Genomic DNA, 24,532 nt, shown 5'->3' with positions numbered 1-24,532 from the left:
AGTTGTTTAACATGTCAATAACAATATTGCTTTGACTGGTCCTTAAAACGGTTTAAAAAGCCGATAGTAAGGGGTAAAAATATTGTCTATCGATCACTTTACATAGTGCATCAGATATTTCAAAATACCCTAGTTGGCTAGTTGCCAAATTGCGTTCAAAAACTGTATCATCAAGTGAAGATAGGATTTTTGGTAACAAATTAGATATCGGCAAGTTTACGTGCATGGAAAAGCAGTCGATAAACAAGGGCTATTGGTCGCATAGTTTAGCAAGGGCTATTGGTCGCATAGTTTAGCACTCTTTAAAGTACAGATATCGGCTCTTATATCAGGATACTAACATGTTTTCCATGTCAATGGCTGCGATTTGAGAGATGTAAGGTGTTGGCAATCTCAGCAGATTGTTTGTGTTAACAAAATTACCGATAATGAAAGTTAGTTATTAGAACAAACTTAAAAACTTGCCGCCATTTCAGGATATGCGAGCGCTACGGATTGTTTTTATTTAATGCTTCTCTGTCATTACTGCACTAAAGTATGTCCTTACTGTCACAATTTTGTGCCATAGTGTAACGGGTAACCAGCAATCTTTCTACTACGCAATATTAAATATTCTCCAAGAAACTTCAATTTTTAATCTCAACATTGTATTGGGACTTTGAATAGGTCCACACATCAATTATTGTAATCAGTTTCCTCATTGTAAATTATTATATGTTTTGTAATGTCCCCATTTTCGTGAGCATCAAAGTTCGCGGGGTTAGCCTATTATTTTGACCCTCGTAGGCTAGTATGGTGGATTAGAGGGTCTAGTTTGAGAGTTTTGGAGCTCTTCAAGTGGCCGTTGTAAGTGTTTATATCACCAGATCTTTCATTTGTTCTAAGGTGTTAGAGAGGGACCCTTACTATTTTTAGAAAGGCATCCAAATCGACAATGCGAGCAGTAAGCTAGCCAGTGATGAAGTCAGAATCATTAAATAATTGTTATTAATGGAGTTATGACATTTAATTATTATTAAAGTGTTACTTTAATATTAATTAATTATTTTAAGGGAAAATTATATTGACTTCATGTGACTTTATAATTAAAGGGTATTTAATATCATAAAGTCAAATTATAAAGTGAGAGCATTTAATGACTTTATTTGACTTTATTATAAAGGGACATTTAATGATTATAAAGTGCATATGAGGAATTATAAAGTACCAATTTCAAGGGAGATATAAGTGATTATTAATATATATACTTTATATTATTTGCACCAAATGAAGGGATCGACCCTTTTGAAAAGTTATTATAGCGTTTTATTAAAACCCTAAAGTGGATTTCAAAAGGGAATTAAAGGCATTTAAGAGTTGATATAAAGGGTTTCAAAAAGCAAATCAAACTCATTATTGATGATCATTTGTCTTTGCCTTTGGGTGTTGTGGATTGAGACCTAGGGTTTCACGCAACTTCAGCATTGGAGAACGAAATCTCTTCAGTGTTTATGCAATCTTGAGGCTGTGAAGGAGCAGCTGAATCATTGCTTGACTGTGGGCTTCATATAGAGGTCCAGTTGGTGCTTTATTGGATAAGATTTACATTTCTTTCAGAAACTTCAAGGGGTTTTCAAAGAATATCTTTTGAAGATTTTATTACATTGAAAGAAGACATTGTTGAAGATATTCATTAATGTTGCTACGACTTTACATCAGAAGTTCATGCTAGAACAGGGACGGCTGCATGAGAGGCACAATTTGGCTTCAAAGAGACTCCATTCTTCGCACAAGGATCTGCCACATATTCATTAACCAAAGAACTTCTTTACATCAGGTTCTTTCATGTTTTTCTAGTGTACTTGGCATCATTTTTATAGTTGTATTGGTCGCTGTTCTTAAGCAGCTGTAGATGCACATTTATATCAGTTTGGTACTTGCATTGGATGCATCATTGTAAGCCAAGAGTCTTGGCCTTTTGCGTGTCATTTCAGTTTGTAAGCAATCTCATTGCATTCTAATATCATTGTAGTCAGAAGGAGTTTGAATGTCAAGAGTTGTCTCTCTCATATTTAGTTTGCATGCCAACTGTTTGTATTAATGTCTAGCTGTTGTAGGTGCATATTTACATTGTGTGGGTCATCTATATGCATTCAAAAAGACAAAAAGATTTGCATTTAAATTATGGTTCTTTGCCTATTCTTAGTAGCCATTTGAAAGCATTTAAATCACATTTGACATCATTTCAAGCAATCATTATCAGACTGAAACATAGAAACAGCAAGTAAAGAGGTTGTATGCAAAGTGTTTGACGATATTCCTTGAGCCTCTAATCAGCATTTTGAGGTCAGAATTGGCAAGGGATACTACATGTTCTTAGGCCAAAGGGACATATTTTAGTACTCCATGCCAATATTTAAATTGTGTGCCATATGAATTCTAGTATATTTGGATATTGGTCCCATGGAGGTTCATAAAGGAAGCATCATCAAGTTTCAAACCTTATATCTTGCCACAAATGGCAATGTGTCATGATTGGTCAATATTACTTCATTTCACTAAGAACTCTCTATAAAAGGAAAAACAATTTTCATTGAGAAGGCAAAAATGAGGAAGGGGTAAATAAAACATGTAAGAGGATCTGAGCTCCAAATGTGGTGATCTTGGCTTACCTTTTGTTCACATGTATGTTCCTGGATTTTTGTGGACTTTTATCGTATCAAAGGATTATATAAAATACCGGGTTTGTGCCATCCTTTTCTTGTAAATATCATTTCTAAGAATTTCAACTTCTATTATGCACTCTTGCATTGAGTTTCCTACTTTTGCGCTTGGGCTACATGAATAGACTATCTTTGATTAGACTCCCTATTCATGACTGCATCAATTGGTACCAAAACGTAAGGTTAGCGCTAACACCCATAGCAGAATCTTGCATACATGTTGCACTACAAGTTAAAAACCAGAAAAGATGGCTAATAAAAGAAGAGGTAAAAGAAATCAGAGAGGAGAACATGATGATGAGCATTGGGAAGCATAACTTTATAATGCAAATCGTACCTTTCAGCTTAGACATACTTCTTTGGGGTGTGCATTGGGAAGCGTGTTGTTGGTTTGAGGTCATGTTGATGTTGTCTTCCAGTTTGTATTTGGTCACTTAATGTATATTGTTAGTTTGGGTGTGTTGCGGGGTGATTTGAGTGAGTTAGGAGCATTTTGGTGTGGATTGGTGTTGCTGGTTATGCATTTCCAGCCTGCTGTCTTATATATCAGATTTTCGAAAGTTGGATTTTGGGTGTGTTTTTGAGAGTGTGAGTTGATTGAGTTGTTAAAGGATGTTTGGAGGTCTTGTTGCAGCTGTCAATTCTTAATCAGCACTTGGTTGTCAAATTCTGTATTCATTGTAATGTTGGTTAGTAGTACTAACAGCAACATTTTGGCTTTTTGTTGTCCCACTGCATAAGTGGAAGAGGTTGGTTTAGCCGCCTACCTTAGATTAGCAATATTTCTTAAATTCTGAAATCTCTGTAATGAATTGTAAAGCTGGTTAGTAGTACTGACAGCTATCCTCTCAGATTTCTTATTTGCCCCCATTGCGTAAGTGGAAGAGGCTGACTTAGCCGCCTATCTTGAAATTGTAATATTGTCCTCCCGCTGCATAAGCGGTTGAGTTGATTGTAATGTTGTCCTCCCACTGAATAAGCGGTGGGGTTGATATTAATTTCCATTTCTAGTCCTCCCGCTGCACAAGCGGTTGAGTGATTGCATTCTTCAGCTCTTTGGCTTGTCCTTGGCTGTTTTACCGCCAAGTGATTGCATTGTTCCCAATATCCCGCTGTATAAGCGAAAGGGGCTAGCCTGCCGCCCAAGTATTGTAATCATTTTCAGTTATTGGCATCTACCGATCCCCTCAACACTAAATGCTCTCACCCTCCCAGATTGGGCTCTAGGTGATCAAAAGGTGGAAGGGTTCCTTTCAGTTGGTTTGGATTGCATTATTCTAACCCTAACGGATGTTTGGTGTGTTGAAAACTATTAAAAAATCAAAAACAATTGTTGGGGATATTACAGTGGTATCAGAGCTGGTTTTCCTACTAGCCTGTGAGTTCAGAATGATCAGAGTTCTCCCTGAGTGACAGAGACATCCGATACTACAACAAAGAACGAAGAAGACAACAGTATCAGATTCCCGTAGTGCCAGTTGAAGAGACTTTTTCAAAGGTAGCAGTTGATTCAGTTGATTCTATGGCAGAGAGAACAGCAAAACAAAAAGAAACCCCTGATGCCAGAGCAGAGAGAAAGTTTGATGCCATGATGGATATGATGTCACAGTTGTTGTCCAAACTTAATCAGAATTATGGTGGGACTCCTAATCAGCCAACTAATGGCCCTGAAGCTAGCACTTATAATAACCCTGGAGGAAATGGAAACGGGAGTAACCATGGAAGCAACAATGGAGGAACACCTAGAGGGTCAGCATCAAGACCTTTGCAACCCCTCTTCCTACCCAAGGAAGTACGTCAAGCTGAAATTGAGATACCAACAGTGGATGAAATAAGGAATAGTTACATGGAGTATGCTTCTCTCCCTGTAAAGATCCAGAATATCCTCACCTTGGACCAGTTTATGAACCAAAAGAAGAGAGGTGGAAGATATGATAACCGCCCTTATGCTCCACGAGATTATCAGCAAGCCCTTGGAAAGGTTACTCTAGCCCACTTTGACGGGAGTGATAAGTGTTCTGCTAGATCGTGGGTTCAGAAGTTGGACAGTTATTTGTCCTTAAGACCAATGTTGGAAGAAGATGAAAAAACAGTAATTGAGGTTGTGCATGATGAATCTCTTAATGTTTCTTATGGAGCTAGTGACAGTGTTGAATGCACTCATGTGCTTCTAGAGGAAGAGTAGATGAAAATTGAAGATGTTCAACAAGAGGAAAAAGATAGAAATTCAGATTGCTTTTGGGATGTCTCCAATGAAGTTCATGTAACTTCATCTGATGAGGAAATGGATACATCTAAGGATGCCTACATGGTAAATTTAGAAATGGAAAAGGTTAACAAGTTGTTGAAGGAAGATTCATGTTATGAAGCTGAAAATATTGCAGCTAATGATGAAGTTCCTTATGACCAAGAGGCTGTCCTATTTTGTGAGTTTAAAATATACCAGGATGATGACATTCAAGGGGCAAATTTAGAAGACCAATCAGAAATTGCATTTCAGAATAATGGTGTTGAGACTCATAGTTTGAAGAATGAACTTGACCAAATTCTGAAAGTCTTTGACTTGGAGCAGTGTCCTAAATTGGAATTTTCAGATTTAGGACAGCAGGATAGTTGGTCTAAGTTGGAAAAAGGAAATACTTTTCAAATTGTTGATAACCCTCTTTTTGTGATGTGTTGATGTGACCTTAGATAATCCACTCTTTCAGTTGGATGATGAGATGGCTCTTAACCCTGATGACATGAATGAGATATGGGATCCAGGTGTGGTATGTAATTGTGAAGTAGAGCAAGTCGAGTTGTCTATTGGACCATCCAAGTTTGTTGGTGACTTACTCTCTACAGAGGACCATGATGGTGTGGATTACCATGATTTGATGGTTGACCTTGGAAGCCTACAGTTTGACGAGGAGTATTGCATTGGTGATGAATCTACAAGCATCATTGAATGCATTTTCAATGGGGGCCAAATGGGAATCTTAGGAGTGCAGCAACAACATGGCAGAGCCACTCTTGGGGTTGGTATCTATGCACCAGTCCCTTTTCAAGATTGTTGGTGACGAAAGATGATGGAAGAAGTATACCATGGAGTGTTGTGAATCCGAAAGATGATTTTAGTGCTACTGTTACCTCATATTTCTGTTACCAAATGAGCCCATTTGAGTTCTTGCAAATGGAATGGAAAGAGATTATGAGTAAAACTTGGTTTCCCACCAAGTTGGTGATTATTGGGAAGTCACTTCTAGTACATGGTTTGAAAAGAAAATTGATTTTGGCTGAAGTTACTCGGTATTGCAGTGATGGTTCTTTAGTGCAAAAGTTATATATTGAAAAATCAGATTTTCTCAGCTATAGATTTGAACAATTTCAGTCCAATCAGCTTATTGTCAAGATTAATTTTGGGCTTCAGATAGATTGGATGTCTGTTGGGGCTAACCAGTTTGGGTTTTGGTTGAACATTCGGGCACCAGATTATTGTTATTGCTTACACTCAGCTTGTATTTGCATTTTGGACAACAGATTTGATCTTAGAGACAATTTCTATGACAGAGTGCAAGAGTGGGGAAAAACATCATTGTGATTGATGCTTTGTCAAGATGGCCGCATTTGAGTTCGTTGGTTGAGATTACTGCTGATTGGAAACAACAGATTATTGTAGAGTATGCCAAAAATCAGTTTGCTACTAGCCTAGTGGAAGGCACTTTGCATGATGGAAGGTATCAAATGGATGATGATTTGATACACTATAAAGGTAGAATCTTCCTAGTACCTGATTCCAAGTTCAAGAAGAAGATTCTTCAATCATTTCATGACATCCCCTTGGCTGGTCATCAAGGGTATTTCAAGACATATCGGCAAATCCAAGGAAGATTTTTTTGGAAGGTACTCGAGGATGAGGTCCTTTGCTACATTATAGAGTGTTTGGTCTACCAACAGAACAAAGATGCACACACTTTCCCAGCTGGTTTGTTGCAGCCCTTACCTATTCCTGATCAAAAAGTGCCAAGCATTTTGATAGCTTTTATCGCTAGGCTACCAAGGGTGCAAGAGAAAGATTGCATATATGTTGTTGTGAACATATTGGCTAAGTTTGCACACTTGTTTGCCATTACCAGCTCATTTGCAGCGGCTCAGGTTGTATCTCTTCTTCAAAGAAGTGTCTAGATTGCATGGTTTGCCAAAAAACATTGTAAGTGATAGAGACAGCAAGTTCCTAAGCATCTTTTGGCAGGAGATCTTCGGATTGAGTGGCGCAGTACTCGCTCCTAGCACCTGTCATCACCCTCAGACTGATGGACAAACTGAGGTTGTGAATAAGTGGTTAGAAGGTTATCTCAGAAAGTATGTGTCAGGACAGCAGAAGGCTTGGGTGAGATGGCTTCATTTGAGAGAATATTGTTACAACTCTTCCTATCGCATGTTGATTAGGATGTCTCCTTTCACAACCCTGTATGGATATGAGGCACCTAGCTTTGCTGATTTGACTTTTGGAGATAGTAGAGCCCCTCAAGCGAGGGATATGTTGTAGCAAAGTCAAGACATTCTGAGATATTTTAAGGAGAACCTTCAGCATGCACACAATCAGCAGAAGATGTATGTTGATTGGCAGCGAGTAGAGCACTCTTTTGAGGTTGGAGATATGGTCTACTTGAGGTTTCAGCCTTACCAGCAGTCCGCTCTCAAGAAGAGTGGAACAAAGAAGCTCAAGCACCATTTTTATGGACCATTCAGAGTCACCACGAAGGTTAGAGAAGTGGCTTATCAATTGGAGTTACCTGAAAACAAGAAGATACATAATGTTTTCCATGTGTCACGCCTCAAGAGGGCACTTGGAAATAATGTGGTAGCTTCATCAGATCTACCTCCCTTGGATGAGGAGGGGCAATTGGTGTTGATTTCAGAGGCCACTATTGATTCCGGGGAAAGTTCGTTGAGAAGGACTCTCAAGATGTATTTCATTAAATGGAAAAACCTACCAATTGAGGATGCAACTTGGGAGAATGAGCAGATTTTGCAGCATCTAGCCTTGCTATTGCTTGAGGACAAGCAATTCTGGGGAGGGTGGACTGTAATGTCCCCTTCTCAGTTCTAGGCTGATGGATGGAGTCTTAGCCTATTTTGGAAACCTGTAGGCTAACCAGAGACTAAATTAGGGTTTTTGTCTTCAGAAAGATTTTTGGAAAGGTGTTTGCAGGAGTTCTACAGTTTGCTCTCTAGATTCTTTCTGGGTTTTTCGTGAGCTTCTGGATGGTATAACATGCATTCCAATCAGAGAAGATTTCTAAATTTACTATTTTTAGTAAATTGTGACAAGCTGACGATTGTTTGCTTTATAGGGTTTTCTGGGTTTTTTGAGAGCTCCAGCATGGTTTGACATGCAAATTCTTCGAAATGATGATTTCCGGCTTTACTATTTTTAGTAAGTCATGACTACTGCTCAAAATGTGGTGAAAATGACTTTTGAGACACTATTTTTAGCAATATGCTATTTATAGTAAGTATTATTTTTAGCAGTGCTATTTTTGGCAGGGGTTCTACAGCTCAACTCAGTGGCTATGTCTGGCAGTGTTATTTTTGGCAGGATCTTGTGTTCGAACTCAGATGACTATTTTCTACAATGCAGTTCAGTACCTTGGCCTCAGCTCATTTTGGCAGTATTCAGTTTTTGGAAGAAAAAGTATTTTTTTATACTTTATTATTCCCCATGGCATAGGCATAATTTGTGTTGTGACTTCAAGGGGTCGCCATGGTGTTTTTAATTAAATTATAACTTAAGGCAAGTTGGACAATTTTCTAAGTAAGATTGCCTAACTTATATTATTATTTATAAGTCATTGTTGAACACTCACTTTGCACATTATTGGCAATTTTAATAAGGTGACTCTGCTATGATCTTGGACGACTTAAAGAAGGGAAATATTATTTTTATCCTAAGTCTATTTGGCGAAATATTCCACCTTCATATTGAGACACCAAAGTACAATTTCATCAATATTATTTTATGAGTCTTATATTTATCAAAAGGGGCAATTTTGGGTGAAAGAGAGATGGGCGAACTTGTGCAAAGAAATGAAATGACATGCAACACCAAATGTGGATGAAATGGAATGGCATTTGGTTTGGGCGCATTTGGAGAGCATTTGAATTTGAATTTGGCTAGCAAAAAGTTATAAATAAAGGCCTTGGGCTCTCATTTTGGTATCCATGAAAATTTGTATAACAAAGTGCTGCCGGAATGGTGCCAGATTTGTGCTTCGAAGTTGCGAGCTTCCTAGCCTATGTCAGTTTCGTGCTTGAGATATAGCACCTAGTTGTGGAGAGACTATTTCTCACTCAGAGGAATAGATAGAGCTTATTGAGAATGGTTTGCATCAGTTGATTTTCTGTTTTGTGTGAGTTTTTGTGTGTTTCCTGGTTACTGGAGGGCGTCATGGCTGAAGCATATTTTCACTCCTAAGTCTCTGTGTGGGCTCCTGTTGTTTCTAGGTATTGGCTCTAAATGTTTCTATGCTTTTGGCGATGAGATTTGTAAGTTTTCAGCCCCTAGTTTTGAGTCTTCTATTTTATAATGCAAATCGTACCTTTCAGCTTAGACGTACTTCTTTGGGGTGTGCATTGGGAAGTGTGTTGTTGGTTTGTTGTCTTCCAGTTTGTATTTGGTCGCTTAATGTATATTGTCAGTTTGGGTGTGTTGCGGGGTGATTTGAGTGAGTTTTGAGCGAGTTAGGAGCATTTTGGTGTGGATTGGTGTTGCTGGTTATGCATTTCCAGCCTGCTGTCTTATATATCAGATTTTCGAAAGTTGGATTTTGGGTGTGTTTTTGAGAGTGAGAGTTGATTGGGTTGTTAAAGGATGTTTGGAGGTCTTGTTGCAGCTGTCAATTCTTAATCAGCACTTGGTTGTCAAATTCTATATTCATTGTAATGCTGGTTAGTAGTACTAACAGCAACATTTTGGCTTTCTGCTGTCCCACTGCATAAGTGGAAGAGGCTGGCTTAGCCGCCTACCTTAGATTAGCAATATTTCTTAAATTCTGAAATCTCTGTAATGAATTGTAAAGCTGGTTAGTAGTACTGACAGCTATCCTCTCAGATTTCTTATTTGTCCCCACTCCGTAAGTGGAAGAGGCTGGCTTAGCCGCTTATCTTGAAATTGTAATACAGTCCTCCCACTACATAAGCGGTTGAGTTGATTGTAATGTTGTCCTCCCGCTGAATAAGCAGTGGAGTTGATATTAATTTTCATTTCTAGTCCTCCCGCTGCACAAGCGGTTGAGTGATTGCATTCTTCAGCTCTTTGGCTTGCCCTTGGTTGGTTTACCGCCAAGTGATTGCATTGTTCTCAATATCCCGCTATATAAGCGTAAGGAGCTGGCCTGCCGCCTGAGTATTGTAATCATTTTCAGTTATTGGCATCTGACGATCCCCTCAACACTGTATGCTCTCACCCTCCCAGATTGGGCTCTCGGTGATCAAAAGGTGGAAGGGTTCCTTTCAATTGGTTTGGATTGCATTATTCTAACCCTAACGGGTGTTTGATGTGTTGAAAACTGTTCAAAAAACAAAAAAAATTGTTGGGGATATTACAACAACCTCATCGAATCCATGACTAGGTGAAATCCATGACCTTGAGGTGAGGGGAAGAAATTTGTCCACAACTTGCTCAACACAACGACTTGAAAGGCTCAATGTTCAAGATAGGCGAGAGGTGGAATCATCAATCTATCCATGACCTTCACAAATCCACAGATTTAGTGACTCAATGTTCAAGTCGAGGTGATCAATTTTTCAAAATGTATGATTTTGGTGACTCAATGCTTAGAGGGGCTTAGACAAGAGGAGTTCGCCTAAAATCAACTTTGCCTTCATTTTTATCCTTCACTTGATGAAATATATGACTTGGAGGCCTTGAGAGCTAAGTCGAGTAGAAGTTGCACTATCAATTTTATCCATGAACCTCCAAAATCCACGACCAAGGTGTTTTAACGGTCAAGATACGTGAGAGCTGAAGTGAACGATTTTATCCATGACTTCATGATCAAATGCAAGATTTATCCATCACTTCCCAAAATCCACGGCTTTGAGGGGAGATGAGGGAAGATGAGGGATTTGTCCATGAGAAGCAAGAATCTATGACCTCACCAAATCCATGCCTTGATGAAATCCACGATCTTGTGATGAGCTATCAACTTTGTCCTTCACTTGACTAAATCCACAACTTGATAATGGAGAGCAACATTTGTCCTTGGCTTGCAAGAATCCACGACCTTTAAGTGAAGTGTAACAATTCGTTCACCACTTGCTAAAATCCATGACCTAACGTCCTTAGTGCTCAAGATGATGAGAGGTGGAAAGATCAAATTTATCCTTGGCAAGTAGAAATCCAATTTATCCTTGACAAGTAGAAATCCACAACCTTGAGGTAATATGCTGAATTTGTCCTTTATATGGCAAAATCCACGACTTTGCAATGAAATGCCAGATTTTTCCTTGATATGAGAAAATACACGATGGTAAGAAACCCATGACCTTGGCATGAAGTGATGAATTTGTCCGTGGCTGGAAGGAACCCACGACCTTCCAAAATCCACACCCAATGAAAATCCACGAAATTGTGGAGGGATGTAAATGGTTTGAGGTGATAGGTCAGTTGGAGAGGATAAGGAAATTCGCAAGACCTAAAGGGACAGACCTAATTTGCACCTAAAGCAGACCTGATTCACATGGCAGAGAAGAGAATTAATATTGCAATGCAAGTTGAAATGGTTTGGTGGAAAGTGAGAATTCCAACCTATATTTATACTCTTATATGCAAAGTTTCAAAGAAACTGACCAACCTGAGTTAAAGTGTTAAAAATCTCTCCAAAATGTAGGTTAAGGGCTGACTTGAAGGAAAAGAAATAAAATAAATGCAAATGCCTATGGAAAAAGGAGGCCGACCTAAGTGAAAAACAAGAAAATTCCTCACAAAACATGTACAAGAATGTGAAATACAAAGGATAAGATCTTAGCCGACCTCTTGTCAAGAGGATCAAATCACCTTTGGGCACCTATAAAGCAAGGGAAATGAAATCTTTTTTTTGTTTTGTAAAGAAAACCTAAAGCGAATAGAGGTGCAGATCAGACCAAAATCAGAGTCAGATTCAGGATGAAGTTAAAGAGAAGAACAAAAAAAAGATAAGGTGCGACCTACAGCAATAATGAGGAAGTGATTCTTAGCAAGGTGAAGGCGAATTTGTGCATAACAAAGCAGGTTCAGGCGGGTGTTTAGAGGCAGAGAGGGCAAACTTTGTTAATGAAGACAATTCAGACCTGAAGAAAGTGAATTAGACCTAGGAGTCAACAATCAGAGAAGAGAAGAGGTGGATTCCAGCAGTTCAAAATCAGATCATAGCAGAGAGAAAAGGCAAATTTCAGAGACTCAGATTTGCAAGAATTTGTAACTCAGATTTGAAACCAAAACTCACAATTGCAAATATCTGATTTTCCAGATCTAAAGAGGCAAAGAGAAAGGTTTATTCTTCATTCCAGGTCCGATATGTAAGCCAATTATAGCAAAATCTTTCACAATGCATGTAGGGGATTGAGATTGATAAAGATGGATGTCGTGGTTACTCACATCATGCAGGACCATAAGCGGATCGAGTAGGCAGAACATTAATGACATTGCTGATACTTAATGCATTGGTAGCCATCTCAGATAGTTCTTTTAAAACTATCAAAAATGTAGTGGAGCATGACAACAATAAGAGTGTCAACCATGGGAAAACCAGAGGTGAGATGAAATAGACAAAAGCTCAAATTTAACATTGGATGCAAAGATATTAGCTTGGAGAGTGACCCTGACTGCAGCTCCTGCCCTTGCAACTGACTCAGAAAGATCAAGGGAATAATCAAATACTACATCTACTCCAGGATGGGCTTTGAATGTAAATTGACAATGACTATGATTGAGGATCAACTATACATAAAGCTTATTTTATGTTGACTTTCAAGCTAGTCTATTGATCTAGAAACCTGGTTTTCTTCCATAGTGGCAGCAACTTATTTGCTCTTTCTAGCCTATGAACTCTTCCGGAACCTGTAAAATTATAAAGTAAGTGCTTTACTCTTTTCTAGTTTGGTTTGATTGGGTGATTTCAGTATCCTTCAAAATCAGTATGAGATCAGCTGGCAGCCCATTTCTGCCTCTTTTATTTTTTCCTGCCTGTTGTGTGCATGGATAAAAATGCAAGAGAGATTAGTTTGTGAGAACTCCAAAGGACAAGAGGAAGATTTCTTTGGTGAGGGGCTGTGCATGATTCCTCCCCCATAACTACCTACCTGGTTTTCTTGACCTGAATAAGCATCTCAGTTCAAGCATGTGAATAGAAAAAGGAAGAGTGACTAAGAGATTGTAAATCAGTCATAATTTCCTTTTATGCCGTTGTGCTTGGATGACAGTATAAGGTGTATCTCTTTGGTTTGAAGCTCCAGACAGTGTGGATCAGATTACTCTTTAGCCCATTTACGAATCAAATATTTTTTTAATTGAACTGAGCTTCTAACTCCCTTGGCTGTTTGCATTTCTATTCTATCGGCCATCGACTCGGTGTGGAGTTGAGGGCATGTGGACCCCAGGTATCTTTAACTTCAGAAATAAAAATGCTATTTAAAATACTTGAAAAAAAGGAAAATAATTCTATTATTTGATTTTGTGATCTTATATTTTATTAACCTAGTGGTATATCAATTTTCAAAATTGCTGAAACTATGGGTTGTCCTATAGTTTTGAATTTTTTGTGAGAATCAAACAAGAGATAATTGCCATGAGGCTTGAAATGAACTATGCCTTTCTCTCTTGGATGGATTGTAATAATTGTCATTTAGCAAAATGGCAGCTCTTACAACAGTAAACTGGCTAGGTGAGTTGAAAGCTCAAGTGGTTGTGCGAGGTTTTGAAAAAGACAGGCTTTTATCACATTTTCATAATCTTGGAAGACTTCGGCATCTCCGGATTTGGATCATTTCGATCTCCCGTCAGATATAATTTTCACAAAAAATTTGAAAATGGAAACAAGCATCTTAGTAAAGCCCAGATTACAAGACCTGGGTATATAGACCTATATTGGATGGAAGTTGAAGAAACGGAAGCAATCCTAAGTTCACGTGTTTTCCCTGATAAAAGCTACTTAAAACACTAAGAAAAGATTGCTGATCAATAAAGTCAGTGCCTTATATGATGCGAGCCTGAATGACTTCAACAACCTAAGTAAATTGTTCGAACAAAATGGAACTTGTTACCAATGCATGGGTCATCACCTCTTTTATTTTTGTATCTATGTGGTTTCTTGCGTGTAACACCATAATCTTGTCTGAGTTTAACATTGTAATACGGACAACAAAATGTCTTTAAGACCTGCTATTGAAAAAGAGTAAATATATCAACTAACAACAGTTCTTATTGAAGTGGAATCATTCTTACAAGGATCTTCAAAGAAGTTGAAAGCACTTGTACCGACCTTTATGACCTCTTGTGCAGCAATGCCTCCCGCAATACAAACAATGGGACATAGTTCCACATGTGCTTCTAAAGCTACCAGTTTAACTATGTTTTCATTAACTTCTGCTTGTGTCTTCACCGGACATGCATTTTTATTTGCTTCTGCAATCTGTTCTCCAGTAAGAGTCTTCTTATCTTTGGTTTGTCCATTTACCATATCACCATAAGCTTTGTCATCTACATCAGTTTCAATTTTATAATTTGAACTAGTTGAATGCCATCTTTCATCTCCAAAACCGGAGGTAATTGGTGTGCAGTCATTGGTCATAGGCATAGAGATAAGCGCTGCGGCTTGCCGTGCTAGCAATAGAACCTCGTCGATTTCCTCGTCTTTTATAGCTACTGGGTTGACAAAATGAGAGTCGGGACACTTGATTCTCTCAAACGTTTCAACAGCTTGAAATGCAACATGTAAGTCAAGAATGTGTTGTTGCTTTGCAGGGTCATAAGCACAAAATTGTGGCGCTACAAGAGCTTCCTCCAGTGGAAGGAACTTAACAGTTTTACTAGCTTTCACCTTATGGAAATAGCCTCCTGAAGTGTAGCGCCCAAACTGCCGAGTATCGACGAGTATGGTAAATGAGTGAGATCCAGTGACATTGACAGCCACAGGCAAGGAGCGATTGAGTTCTTCCATACCTCTAATTCCATGGAAAACAACCGCATCCCTGTCCTGGAGGCCATGCCTCTGTTCTTCTACAACAGTGACAGTTGCAGGAAAGTCTTGAGTTATGCTCTCAATGACAACATTGAATGGGGTAGTACCAGTGTCATCACGAACAAGGAAGTGGTCACCAAAGTCACAAAAAACGGACGCAAAAACCCCTCTGGCACGTGCGTACACAAATGCAATGCCAGAGGACCTACAAAGGTGGTTCAACTTCACCAGGAAGGGGACTGTCCCATCCGTGGCAACGACCACGCTGAACTTTTTCAAATGAACTTCGATATCGGAACAAGGTAACGCCTCAACCGATGCGTCCGGGTTGAGATCCTTCAAAGCATTAACAGTAGAAAGGGCTCTGTTTTGGCCCACGTCTCCCTGGGAAAGAAGGAAGGTGGCACCCAAGTCTGCCGTTCGCACAGCCCCGTCGTCCACCAATCCGACGGAAGCCACCCCACAGAGGATAACATTCTTGGCTATCTCCGCCCCAACCCCTCCACATCCAATTATCAAAATCCTGCTCCGCCGCAGGGCTTCCACGCCCTCTCTGCCTAGCGTGTGGATCACCCGGGAATACCGCACCTCGTCCAAACTCCTTGCTGTCTCCGCTTGCTCGACCTCCATTCTTACCATTCTCACTCTGAACCTGCCTTTCTACCACTCATAAGTAATGGCCGCCCTCCCTGAATACCAACGATAAAGCCAAAACACTATTACTTGGCGGCGAACAGACCTTGTGCGTTGATACACATAACCCGCCTGACACCTACTGTGTTGAGACTGTTTTATGGCCCTAAGAGAAAGTCCATAACCAACTCTATAGGGGACACTACAAATTTCCCTACAAATTTTCAGTTGGATAAATTAGTTTACAAATCTCAATCAAGAGATATATAAATTTTCAGTTAGAGAAATTAGTCTATAATTTTTATTTTTTTAGGTTATTGAAAATTTAAGAGAAGATTTATCACAAATTTTTTTAAGGTATGTTGTAATTGATTATTGAAAAGAGAAATTTAAGTTAGTGGAAAAATATTCAATTTTTTTAGATATTTTCTAATTACTATAAATCTTTTTAAACTAGTGAAGAAATTTTCATCTCTTTCTTCAAATTAAAATCTAACATCTAAAAAGGTAAGGACTCTTATGTTCTATTATAAGATTTCAATTTATTTTGTACATTTTATTTTAATATCATACGATCTATCCCTACATAGTTATAGATTTTAAGTCCTCTACATAAGATCACTTCTTAAACAAGTTTACTTGTTTAAGAAGGTAATTGTTTAACGCAAAAAAACAAAAAAAAAAGCAAATTATATTTGTCTCATTCTTTTAAAGCAGTAAAATAATATTCTTTTCTAGAATTATATTTAATGAATATGAGAAATAAATTAATTAATCTACAATGAATTACAATCTAATATAAGTGTAGTGTCAAAAATTGCACCCGATGTCAATTTCACACTAATGCATTACATCTATGGCATTTATGACAAAACCTATAATCAAAATTTCACAATCCCAAACTCATAGGTGTCAATGACAAAGCATTAAATAGTCTTTGGTTTGAAAATCAAAAGAATTTAGGCAGATGGCAATGTGTTGCTTAGATGTCTATGCGACATGCTAACGTCTTGGTAATATTTGAGATTTAAAATAGAATATTCCATGCAGTTTAGCCTTGATGTGTGTCATAGCATCCAAACACATGTGTAATGGCTCCTCCTGCCCATTCGACCAATCAAAACCCTCTTCTCCCTCATTTTCACAACTCTTACACAATTCTTCCTCTCCACTCTCTCTTTCTCTCTCATAATGAAGCTCTACCAAAATACTCTTGTATGTCAAGCATTAACAATAGTCAAGATTGCTCTTGTCTACAACAACATCATGTCTATCAAATCATCTTAAGAGAGGGGGCATAGGTTGTTGGTAATGCTCTCTTGCTTATTGTCTTCAACACATCATTTATGCATCTTTTATTCATCATGATAGGGGTTATCCTCCTCAGCGGGGTTTGTTCTATCACACATCTATTTACTTTATGTCTATTATTTTTTCCATCTCCTTGTGTGCAAATCAAAAGGCTCATCAAATAGGATTTCGTTATCTAGGAAGTTACTAATTGTTTTATCAGATGATAGAATGCTCGCAATGTCATCTACCCTAGATCTAGTCCACTCGAGGATGACTTGTCTAACTTCTATGCTTTTCGCTTTTGTAGATTAAATTTTTGTATTTCTTTGTACATTACTGTAATTTAGCAATTTCAATTTATCTCCTCTTTTCATGTTAGCATAATTTTAATCTTGTAACATAGAAGTCTTTATCACTATCCTTTAATCGTTCAATTAATCATTTAAGGTAAACAATGGCTACTTGCTCCTTAAAACTTTGCCATCTTAAGAGTAGTGAATCCCCTCCTTTACATTTTGGTGCAACCAATGTGAGCATGTCAAATATTTTTATTCAAAGTTTTAATGTTTTTTATATTGTATTTTTAAAGCAATATTTTGACATGTTAGAGGATGTCATGGATGATTCCCTAGAGGCATTTCGTTCTCTAGTCAAAAAATTGTTGCATAAACTCCTTCATTAGAATGTTCTTCATCACAAGACAAGAAGTTTTTTAATGTAATTATAGTCTCTTCTACCCCTAGTAGGCCTAAGAGACCAATCATTTATGTGACTCTAACTAGTCCTTCTCCAAATAAAGTAATATCTATTCATGTAATTCAATTTGAAGACCATCCACAAGACCTTTTCTCAAAATATACACAATATAGGCTCCTTCTTAAGAATGATAGCCCATACTTACAATACTTGAACAAATAAACAAAATGTTGATCAACCCCTTCTCAACCCAATCCTCCTCAAGCACCTAAACCCATAACTAAGTACTAAAGTGAATATGATCTTATCAAGCAACTCCACATTACTCCTGCTAAGATATCACTTGGTATTTTCTTCATACTACATCTATTTATCAAGGTATGCTACGTGAACCTATGCAAAAGAGATTATTACCTTCTTTAGCTAGGGTGACATATGTAAATGCACTAATAGAACATATTCATGCGGATATGTTGAATATTGCATTCTACGCACATGAATTTCTGCCTCTAGAAGTACAAAATTAGTCAAATCCTTTTATTATAGTTGTTTATATGAATAATATTAACATTAGGCATACTCTCATTGATATTGGTTCGACATTCAATATTTGTAGTCTCGATCTATTGTCTGAAATCAAGGTTGATCCAACTTCTCTTGTAGCATCTTCTATGTTTATCAATGGATTTGATAATGTTGGTTTACAAGCTTTAAGAACTACAATTTTACCTTTAAGGCTAGGACCCATTACCACATCCACTCATGTGTATGTCATGCTAAGGCCCTTACCATAGAATATTCTCTTAGTTAGAATAGGATTCATGGTTTAAGAGTGGTCACCTCTACTCTACATCATTCTATAAATATTGTTGCTAACAATAAGGTAGTCACAATCAAGGTTGCTCATGATGCTATACACCTATATCAAATGAAAATAGTCGATTAGTCTTCAATTAACCTTACCTGTAAGAATTTTATTTCATCACTATCTTCTAATGCACAGACATCTACTCCAATTATATCTACTGGAGAAGATGTTCCTAAAGATACTTCTAAAACTCAAGATCCTCCTAAAGTCAAAAATCCTACATCTACTTTTTTATCTCATCAAAATGCATGTTTAGGCAATGATATGGGCTCTTTGGGCTTCATTGAGTCCTTTATCAGAGAGTACAAAGTTTGAAATCCAATCCACCTAAACATTTCAAAGATTTCATTTACACCTATTGTAAAAGGATGATCATGTTGTTGTCACAAAAGTGTACCCGCTTGATGAACAACCTTGTACAACATGGAAACAACCTCCCAAGTGTGGGACTTTCAAAAGTGAGGTTGAGTCTCCGGAGAAGGTTGACTTCCTTTCCAATCTAAGTGCAAGTGTTGGACTAACCCAACACTGAAATATCTATTCTACTGGCTTTGAGAGGGAAAAGGGAGAAAGAAGGGATGCTTGAAAGAGGGTAAATAAGGTTTGCACATTGATGGAAGTTTGATCCTCTCTGCCTATGACTGCACAAGACGTCAATAAAACTACCTCAGGTATGCACACGTTTCTATCTAAATCAGCTTCCTAAGAATAAGTGAAGGTTGGAATTTTGTAGGATGAAGAGAAGAATTAAAGTAATTCAGAGTCAATGTACACAGAGGGATCAACACAATCAAATAAACTAAAGAACCAAGAAGAGATGCATTCAAATAAAGAGGTAGAACACACTACACATATTATCTAAACTGAAAAGAGGCAAGAAAGATAATTTTATTAATGCAAAGGCAAGGCAACATTTACAGTTACAGAAAACATGAAATTTTGTAAGAGAGATGAAAAAAGGACCCTAAAGTAGGGCTATAAAATTGTCTTTAAAGCGTAGGCATAACTCAGATCAAGATAGAGCTAAGCAACCCTAACCTTAGCCAGGATTAGGTTACAAAAATACCAGAGAGGAGGAAGATCTGATGGCATGTTGAATTCTGCTCTTAGAGCGTCCTCTACCTTTGAAAAAGAAAAATCCATGCAAAAGGAGGAAATCTTTGTAATTGAATGCACTGGGATGGTGTCTGTAGGCACAAAAGTCTACAATCCGCATTGAATGGGAATGGGCGGCATCAAAATATTAGTTGCAGGAGTCATGTTTGGAGTAATGCTGAAGGATCAGGTGGTTGGATGAAAATATGGTTGAAAAATAGGCGTCGATTGAACAGAAAAGAGAACCTCGACCAATGGGTCAACAACTACCCTACACGTTGGAATGGAGAGCGGGAGAGCGGGAGCGAGAGTGGGAGGGGTTTCCTGTGAAGGAGTTGCAGAAGATGGGGAAGATGGTGGTGTGGATGAGGATGATTTCCTCCCTCTCCTCCTTTCACCTTCCATGTCGTGATTGTTGGATTGGTGGGTGGAGGAGTTTGGTGCAGAGGAAGGAGTGGAGGCTGCAGCAGCGATGGAGGCGCTTTGGCATGGGTTTTTTGTGGCCTCTGTTTTTGGTCTTCAAGGGTGTGCGATGGTTTCTGTCAATGGCCTTTTTTCTGCTCTTTCTTTGGTAGGTGGTGTTCTCCTGCCTGTGTTTGGGATGGTGTTTGGGTAGATCTGGGACCCTGGCGGATCTCTTGTGGAAAGGCTCTTTGTGTTCTCTCCTTTCCTCTGTGCTGAGGATTTGTTGTTGTTCTGGCCTTTGGTGCTCTGGTTCTTCGAAGGAGCTTCTTTTTTCGGTTCTTCTTTGTTGGGCTACTCTCCTATTGAGGTGGAAAGTTGTCTTTGGTGTGAACCTTTGAGAGGGGTTTCTTGTCTCTTGTTCTTTTCCCCTCCTTGTCTGTTAGAGGTGACCATATTTCCTATGGAGGTGGACATTTGGTGGAGGGGAAAGGGCTAGTTTCTGCTTGCTGCTGGAGAGTGCTAGTTGTTATCTTTCTGCTTCATTCTTCATCCTGTAGAGGTGGAGCTCTTTCCTATTGAGGTGGAGAGATGGAATGTTGGGGATTTTCGACTTTTGGTGCTCCTCTTGTTGTTGGCTATGGATGCCTGTTTCTTCTCTCATGGGTGTCTCCTTGGGCGGGTCTGGAAGTTCTTTTTTCTATATTCCCAACGTGTCCCCTGGACCGGTTCCTTTTTGTTGTTTCTTGGTTTGGCCTCCTTCCTTCTGGTTTTTGGGGTCTTTGTTCCCCCTTTTTCTAGTTGTGGGTTCCTGGTAATCCTATAGGCTGGTCGATTGCTAATAGTTTTAAAGGGCCTAGTATGTCTTTCTGTTGTCTTTGGTTTGGGGAAAATCTTGTGTTTGGAGTTCTGAGCCCATCTTTTAAGGTTGAGGGTGCCTGGCAAAACCCCTGGTTGCTGGTTTTGGGTTCTATTTTAAAACTCAGTTTGAAGGTTGAGGGAGCCTTTCAAAACCCCTACTGGCCAGATTCAAATTGTATGAATATATGTTGTAATCTGGTGTTGTTATTGAAGGTTAGGGGTACCTTTCAAAACCCTAAAAGTTGGCTAAGGGTGCTTGTTATACCCTCTATTATTACTCTTTTGTGCTATAGTTTGGAGCTGTAGCTTTGTTGGGTGTGGCGTGACTATGCTGGTTGTTGTTGGTTTTAGTCATCTTTGTTGGATTTTGGTTGTGGTTTTTCATTGTTTATTTCTTTTGGCAGCCTGCTTTGTTGGGTTCTAGATCCCGATAAAATCTATTGGGTTTCGGGTCCCTCCAAAACCTGTTGTATGGGGTTTCAGGTCCCCTCAAAACTTGTTTTTCCCCTAATAAAAAACAACTACCCTACACATAGGTTTAAATGCCAATGACTCTTGCAAGTTTTAGAATCGACCGTTGATTGGAGAGATTCGCATGAAGATGGATGCGTGAGATTTCTCCACATAGCGCTCCAAAGGGCTTAATGAAACTTTAAAACATGGTCATTTGATCGGGCCACTAAGTGAAAATCCATGGCCGCACACATTCCACGTGGCGGGTCAAGCTCACTTGTATATGTCATTGTTGTGTCTTGGTGTAGGTTGGCAGGGAGCAACCATCTCCTGTGTATTTATTCCCCCACAACGTCGCGTTGACCCTTTGAAATTGCCTTCAAGATGGCGGTGAGTGTTGTTCTCTCTATGTTTTCTTACCCTGCAGCCATCCTTTGATTGCTTTGATTTCCTCATGAGATGGTGAGGAACTATCCGCACTATACGTCTCCTACCCTACAAGGCCTAATTTATTCCTCAAAATCCCTTGTGGGATAGTGGGGAAGCCTTGTTCACTTTGCTTTCTTACCCCACAAGGTGCTTTGATGTGCTTTGTCTTTGGTGCGGGGTAGTGGGGAACCACATTTGTTTCACCTTTGTCACCCTACGAGGTCCCTGCGATGTCCACCAACCTGCTGCAGGATAGCAAAGAGAGCCCATACTCTTCATTTTGCTACCCCGCATTTGTCTTTTTTGGCCTTGACATCTCTCGCGACATAGCAGGGAACACCATCCACACTATGTGTTTTCTACCCCACAAGGTCTCGTTGCGTCCTTGAAATCTGTCGCGGGGTGGCGGGGAACCAAAAGAAACAATCGCCTGCACACCCATAGTCAAAAAATGGCAGAGCCAGAAGGAACATGTGGGGAAGTGGGAGAAGGGAAAGCATTTCCCCACACCCACGAAGAAAGAATGACGGAGTTGAAGAACTTTGCGGTGGTATGTGAGCCAAAAGAAATAGGCACTAATTGGTGGAAACAAAAGGAAACTGTCTGCCGACGACCCCACCGACCTCGAGCCGGTAAACTTAAGTGAAAGTGATCACCCCAGCTGGTCAACTCAAAAATAGAACTAGGATCCCAAAAAGGATGTAAAGGCAAAAGGGCCCCTCTACACTTTGCTAACATAATGTGCATAACAGGCAGGTTATGCAAAAATATTTCAGGCCTGATCTGCAGCTAAGTTAACACAGAAATAGTCAACATTTTGGTGACTCAGAGGGGGCCCTAAGCCTTCTTAAGACAAGACCATATGTCTTAAGGTATCCATTGGGCACGAGTAAAAAGGAGAAAACAGATAAGGAACCCCTCACTACATCCTGCAAAATTTTTGATATTTGTCATTCTGGAGGAATGAGCTATGCTCAAGCACTTCATAGAAAGCTATAAAAACTAACTACGAGTATTTACAATATTTACAACGATTGAATGTCACTCTAAGCACATGCTTTGAGGTGTATATTGTTGACCTGCAATAAAGAGGTCTTCACCATTTAGCCTAGCTAGAATAAAAGAATTATCCTCCTTGCAGCTTGTAATCACATAAGAGCCACTCCAAATGGCATCAAATTTCAAGTGCCTACCTGGTTTTGCTCTCTCAAAATCCCATTTTAGGACAAAATCTCCAACTTGGAAGGTCCTCAAAATGGCTTTCTTGTCAAAGTATCTCTTTACTTGTCCCTGAAGGACATTTAAAGTTTTCTTGGCTCTTTCTTTGACCTCTTCAAGCTCTATAAGCTCAACATACCTTACTGATAGAGCATCATTTTCCAAGAACTTCAAATAATGTGCTAGGTCTAGAGATGGCAACTCAAGGGATAAGGGAAGGAATCCTTGCTTCCCTTCCATATACTAACATGAAAGGTGAGTTGCCCAAATCTCTTTTCAGAGTGATTCTATTAGCCCATAGGGTTGTTCCCAACTTGAGGTACCATGACCTCTGATTGTCTTCAAGATTCCTCTTGATGATTCTAATGAGATTTTTGTTGGAGGACTCAGCTAAGCCATTGCTTTAGGGATAGTAATTTGATGGTGTTTTTAGAAACACGTCATGTTTGACTACCCATAAGTTGATCTGAGATCCCTCAAAAGACTTAGTAGTGTCTAATATAATTGTGGAGGGAGCTACAAATATAGTTGCAATCCCCTCAAGGAATTGAACTACCGAATTTTTAGTTGCATCCTTCAAACCAACTACCTCTATCCACCTTGTGAAATAGTCTGCGGCGGCCAAAATCTACTTGTGGCCTGCACTTGACACTGGATTGATAGGGCCAATAAAATCAAGCCCCCTCTAAGAAAAGGGTTGATCAATAGAGATGGGATGAAGGGGAAAAGCTTCCAATATTTTTTTACCTGCAAAGAGTGCACACTCCTTGCACTTCTTGACCCACCTATGAGCATCATCAAATAGGTAAGGCCAATAATAGCCTACCCTAATGATTTTCATGGTTGTGCTCCTCGCTGAGAAGTGACCACCTGAGGGTCCATTATGAAATTCTTCTAGCAACCTAAGGGTCTTGTTAGCAGCAGCCAAGAAGGAAGACTAGGAGGGGGGGTTAATCAGTCTTCACCGAAACACCGAACTTAATCACGAAACACATATCTGATAAACTACAGTAATAAAATACATAAGCAAATGAATAGCACAACACCAATATTTTGACGTGGAAAACCCGATCAAGGGAAAAACCACGATAGGAACCTACTCACAATAAGATGATACTCTGTAGTAGTATGTGTAAATATTACAATGGGGAATGCACATGCATTTAAGCACACTGCCTAGAGCTCACTGCTCAAATATAATGGCCCAGAAGGCTACAACCCTTAAGGAAGTCTCACTGGCTTACAATAAGATTTTGACTACAATCCAAAAGAAATGAATTGAAACAATAGCATCTCCAAATGTCTGATTACAGTTTCAGTTAAGCACATATGTCTACCCTACAATACCAATCTCACCTTAAACTCAACCCCGAAGGATAAATCACTTGTTCGCACATAAACCTCTCTCTGATAATTTGGACATAATATCGACACACAAATTACATGACTATATCACCTATATATACAAATCATCAACCTTGACAATAAGGTCGACTAAACCTTCAACACGCAATTACAAAATTACATCACTTGATACAAAGATCGACCACCGAACCAATATAATGATTTACATAGTATAACACAGACCTAAATCAAATTCCCAAACACTCAAATCCACCAAAAATCATGCCAAGATCAACCGCAACATGCTACACCACCAGGAAAATCACATAACATGAAAA

The 24,532-nt window shown here is 39.0% G+C and overlaps 1 protein-coding gene across 3 annotated transcripts in view; it reads right to left on the bottom strand.

Moving 5' to 3' along the window:
* The window catches only part of LOC131049864 (uncharacterized), a 268,522-nt gene extending 252,769 nt beyond the window's left edge, over nucleotides 1-15,753 (bottom strand). For 2 of the 3 annotated variants that reach the window (XR_009106814.2, XM_057983957.2), the window contains exon 1: nucleotides 14,204-15,753. Coding sequence is in view for 2 of the 3 variants with exons in the window: in XM_057983957.2 (XP_057839940.2) it covers nucleotides 14,204-15,541 (1,338 nt within the window). In the remaining variant the exon portion in view is untranslated. The remainder of the gene's footprint in view (nucleotides 1-14,203) is intronic. The other variant, XM_057983949.2, reaches the window with a different exon arrangement.
* Nucleotides 15,754-24,532: the final 8,779 nt, after the last annotated feature.

The sequence above is a fragment of the Cryptomeria japonica genome, chromosome 5 (genome assembly GCF_030272615.1).
Source record: "Cryptomeria japonica chromosome 5, Sugi_1.0, whole genome shotgun sequence".
Classification (NCBI taxonomy): domain Eukaryota; kingdom Viridiplantae; phylum Streptophyta; class Pinopsida; order Cupressales; family Cupressaceae; genus Cryptomeria; species Cryptomeria japonica.
This window is presented reverse-complemented; position numbering and strand designations above follow the sequence as displayed.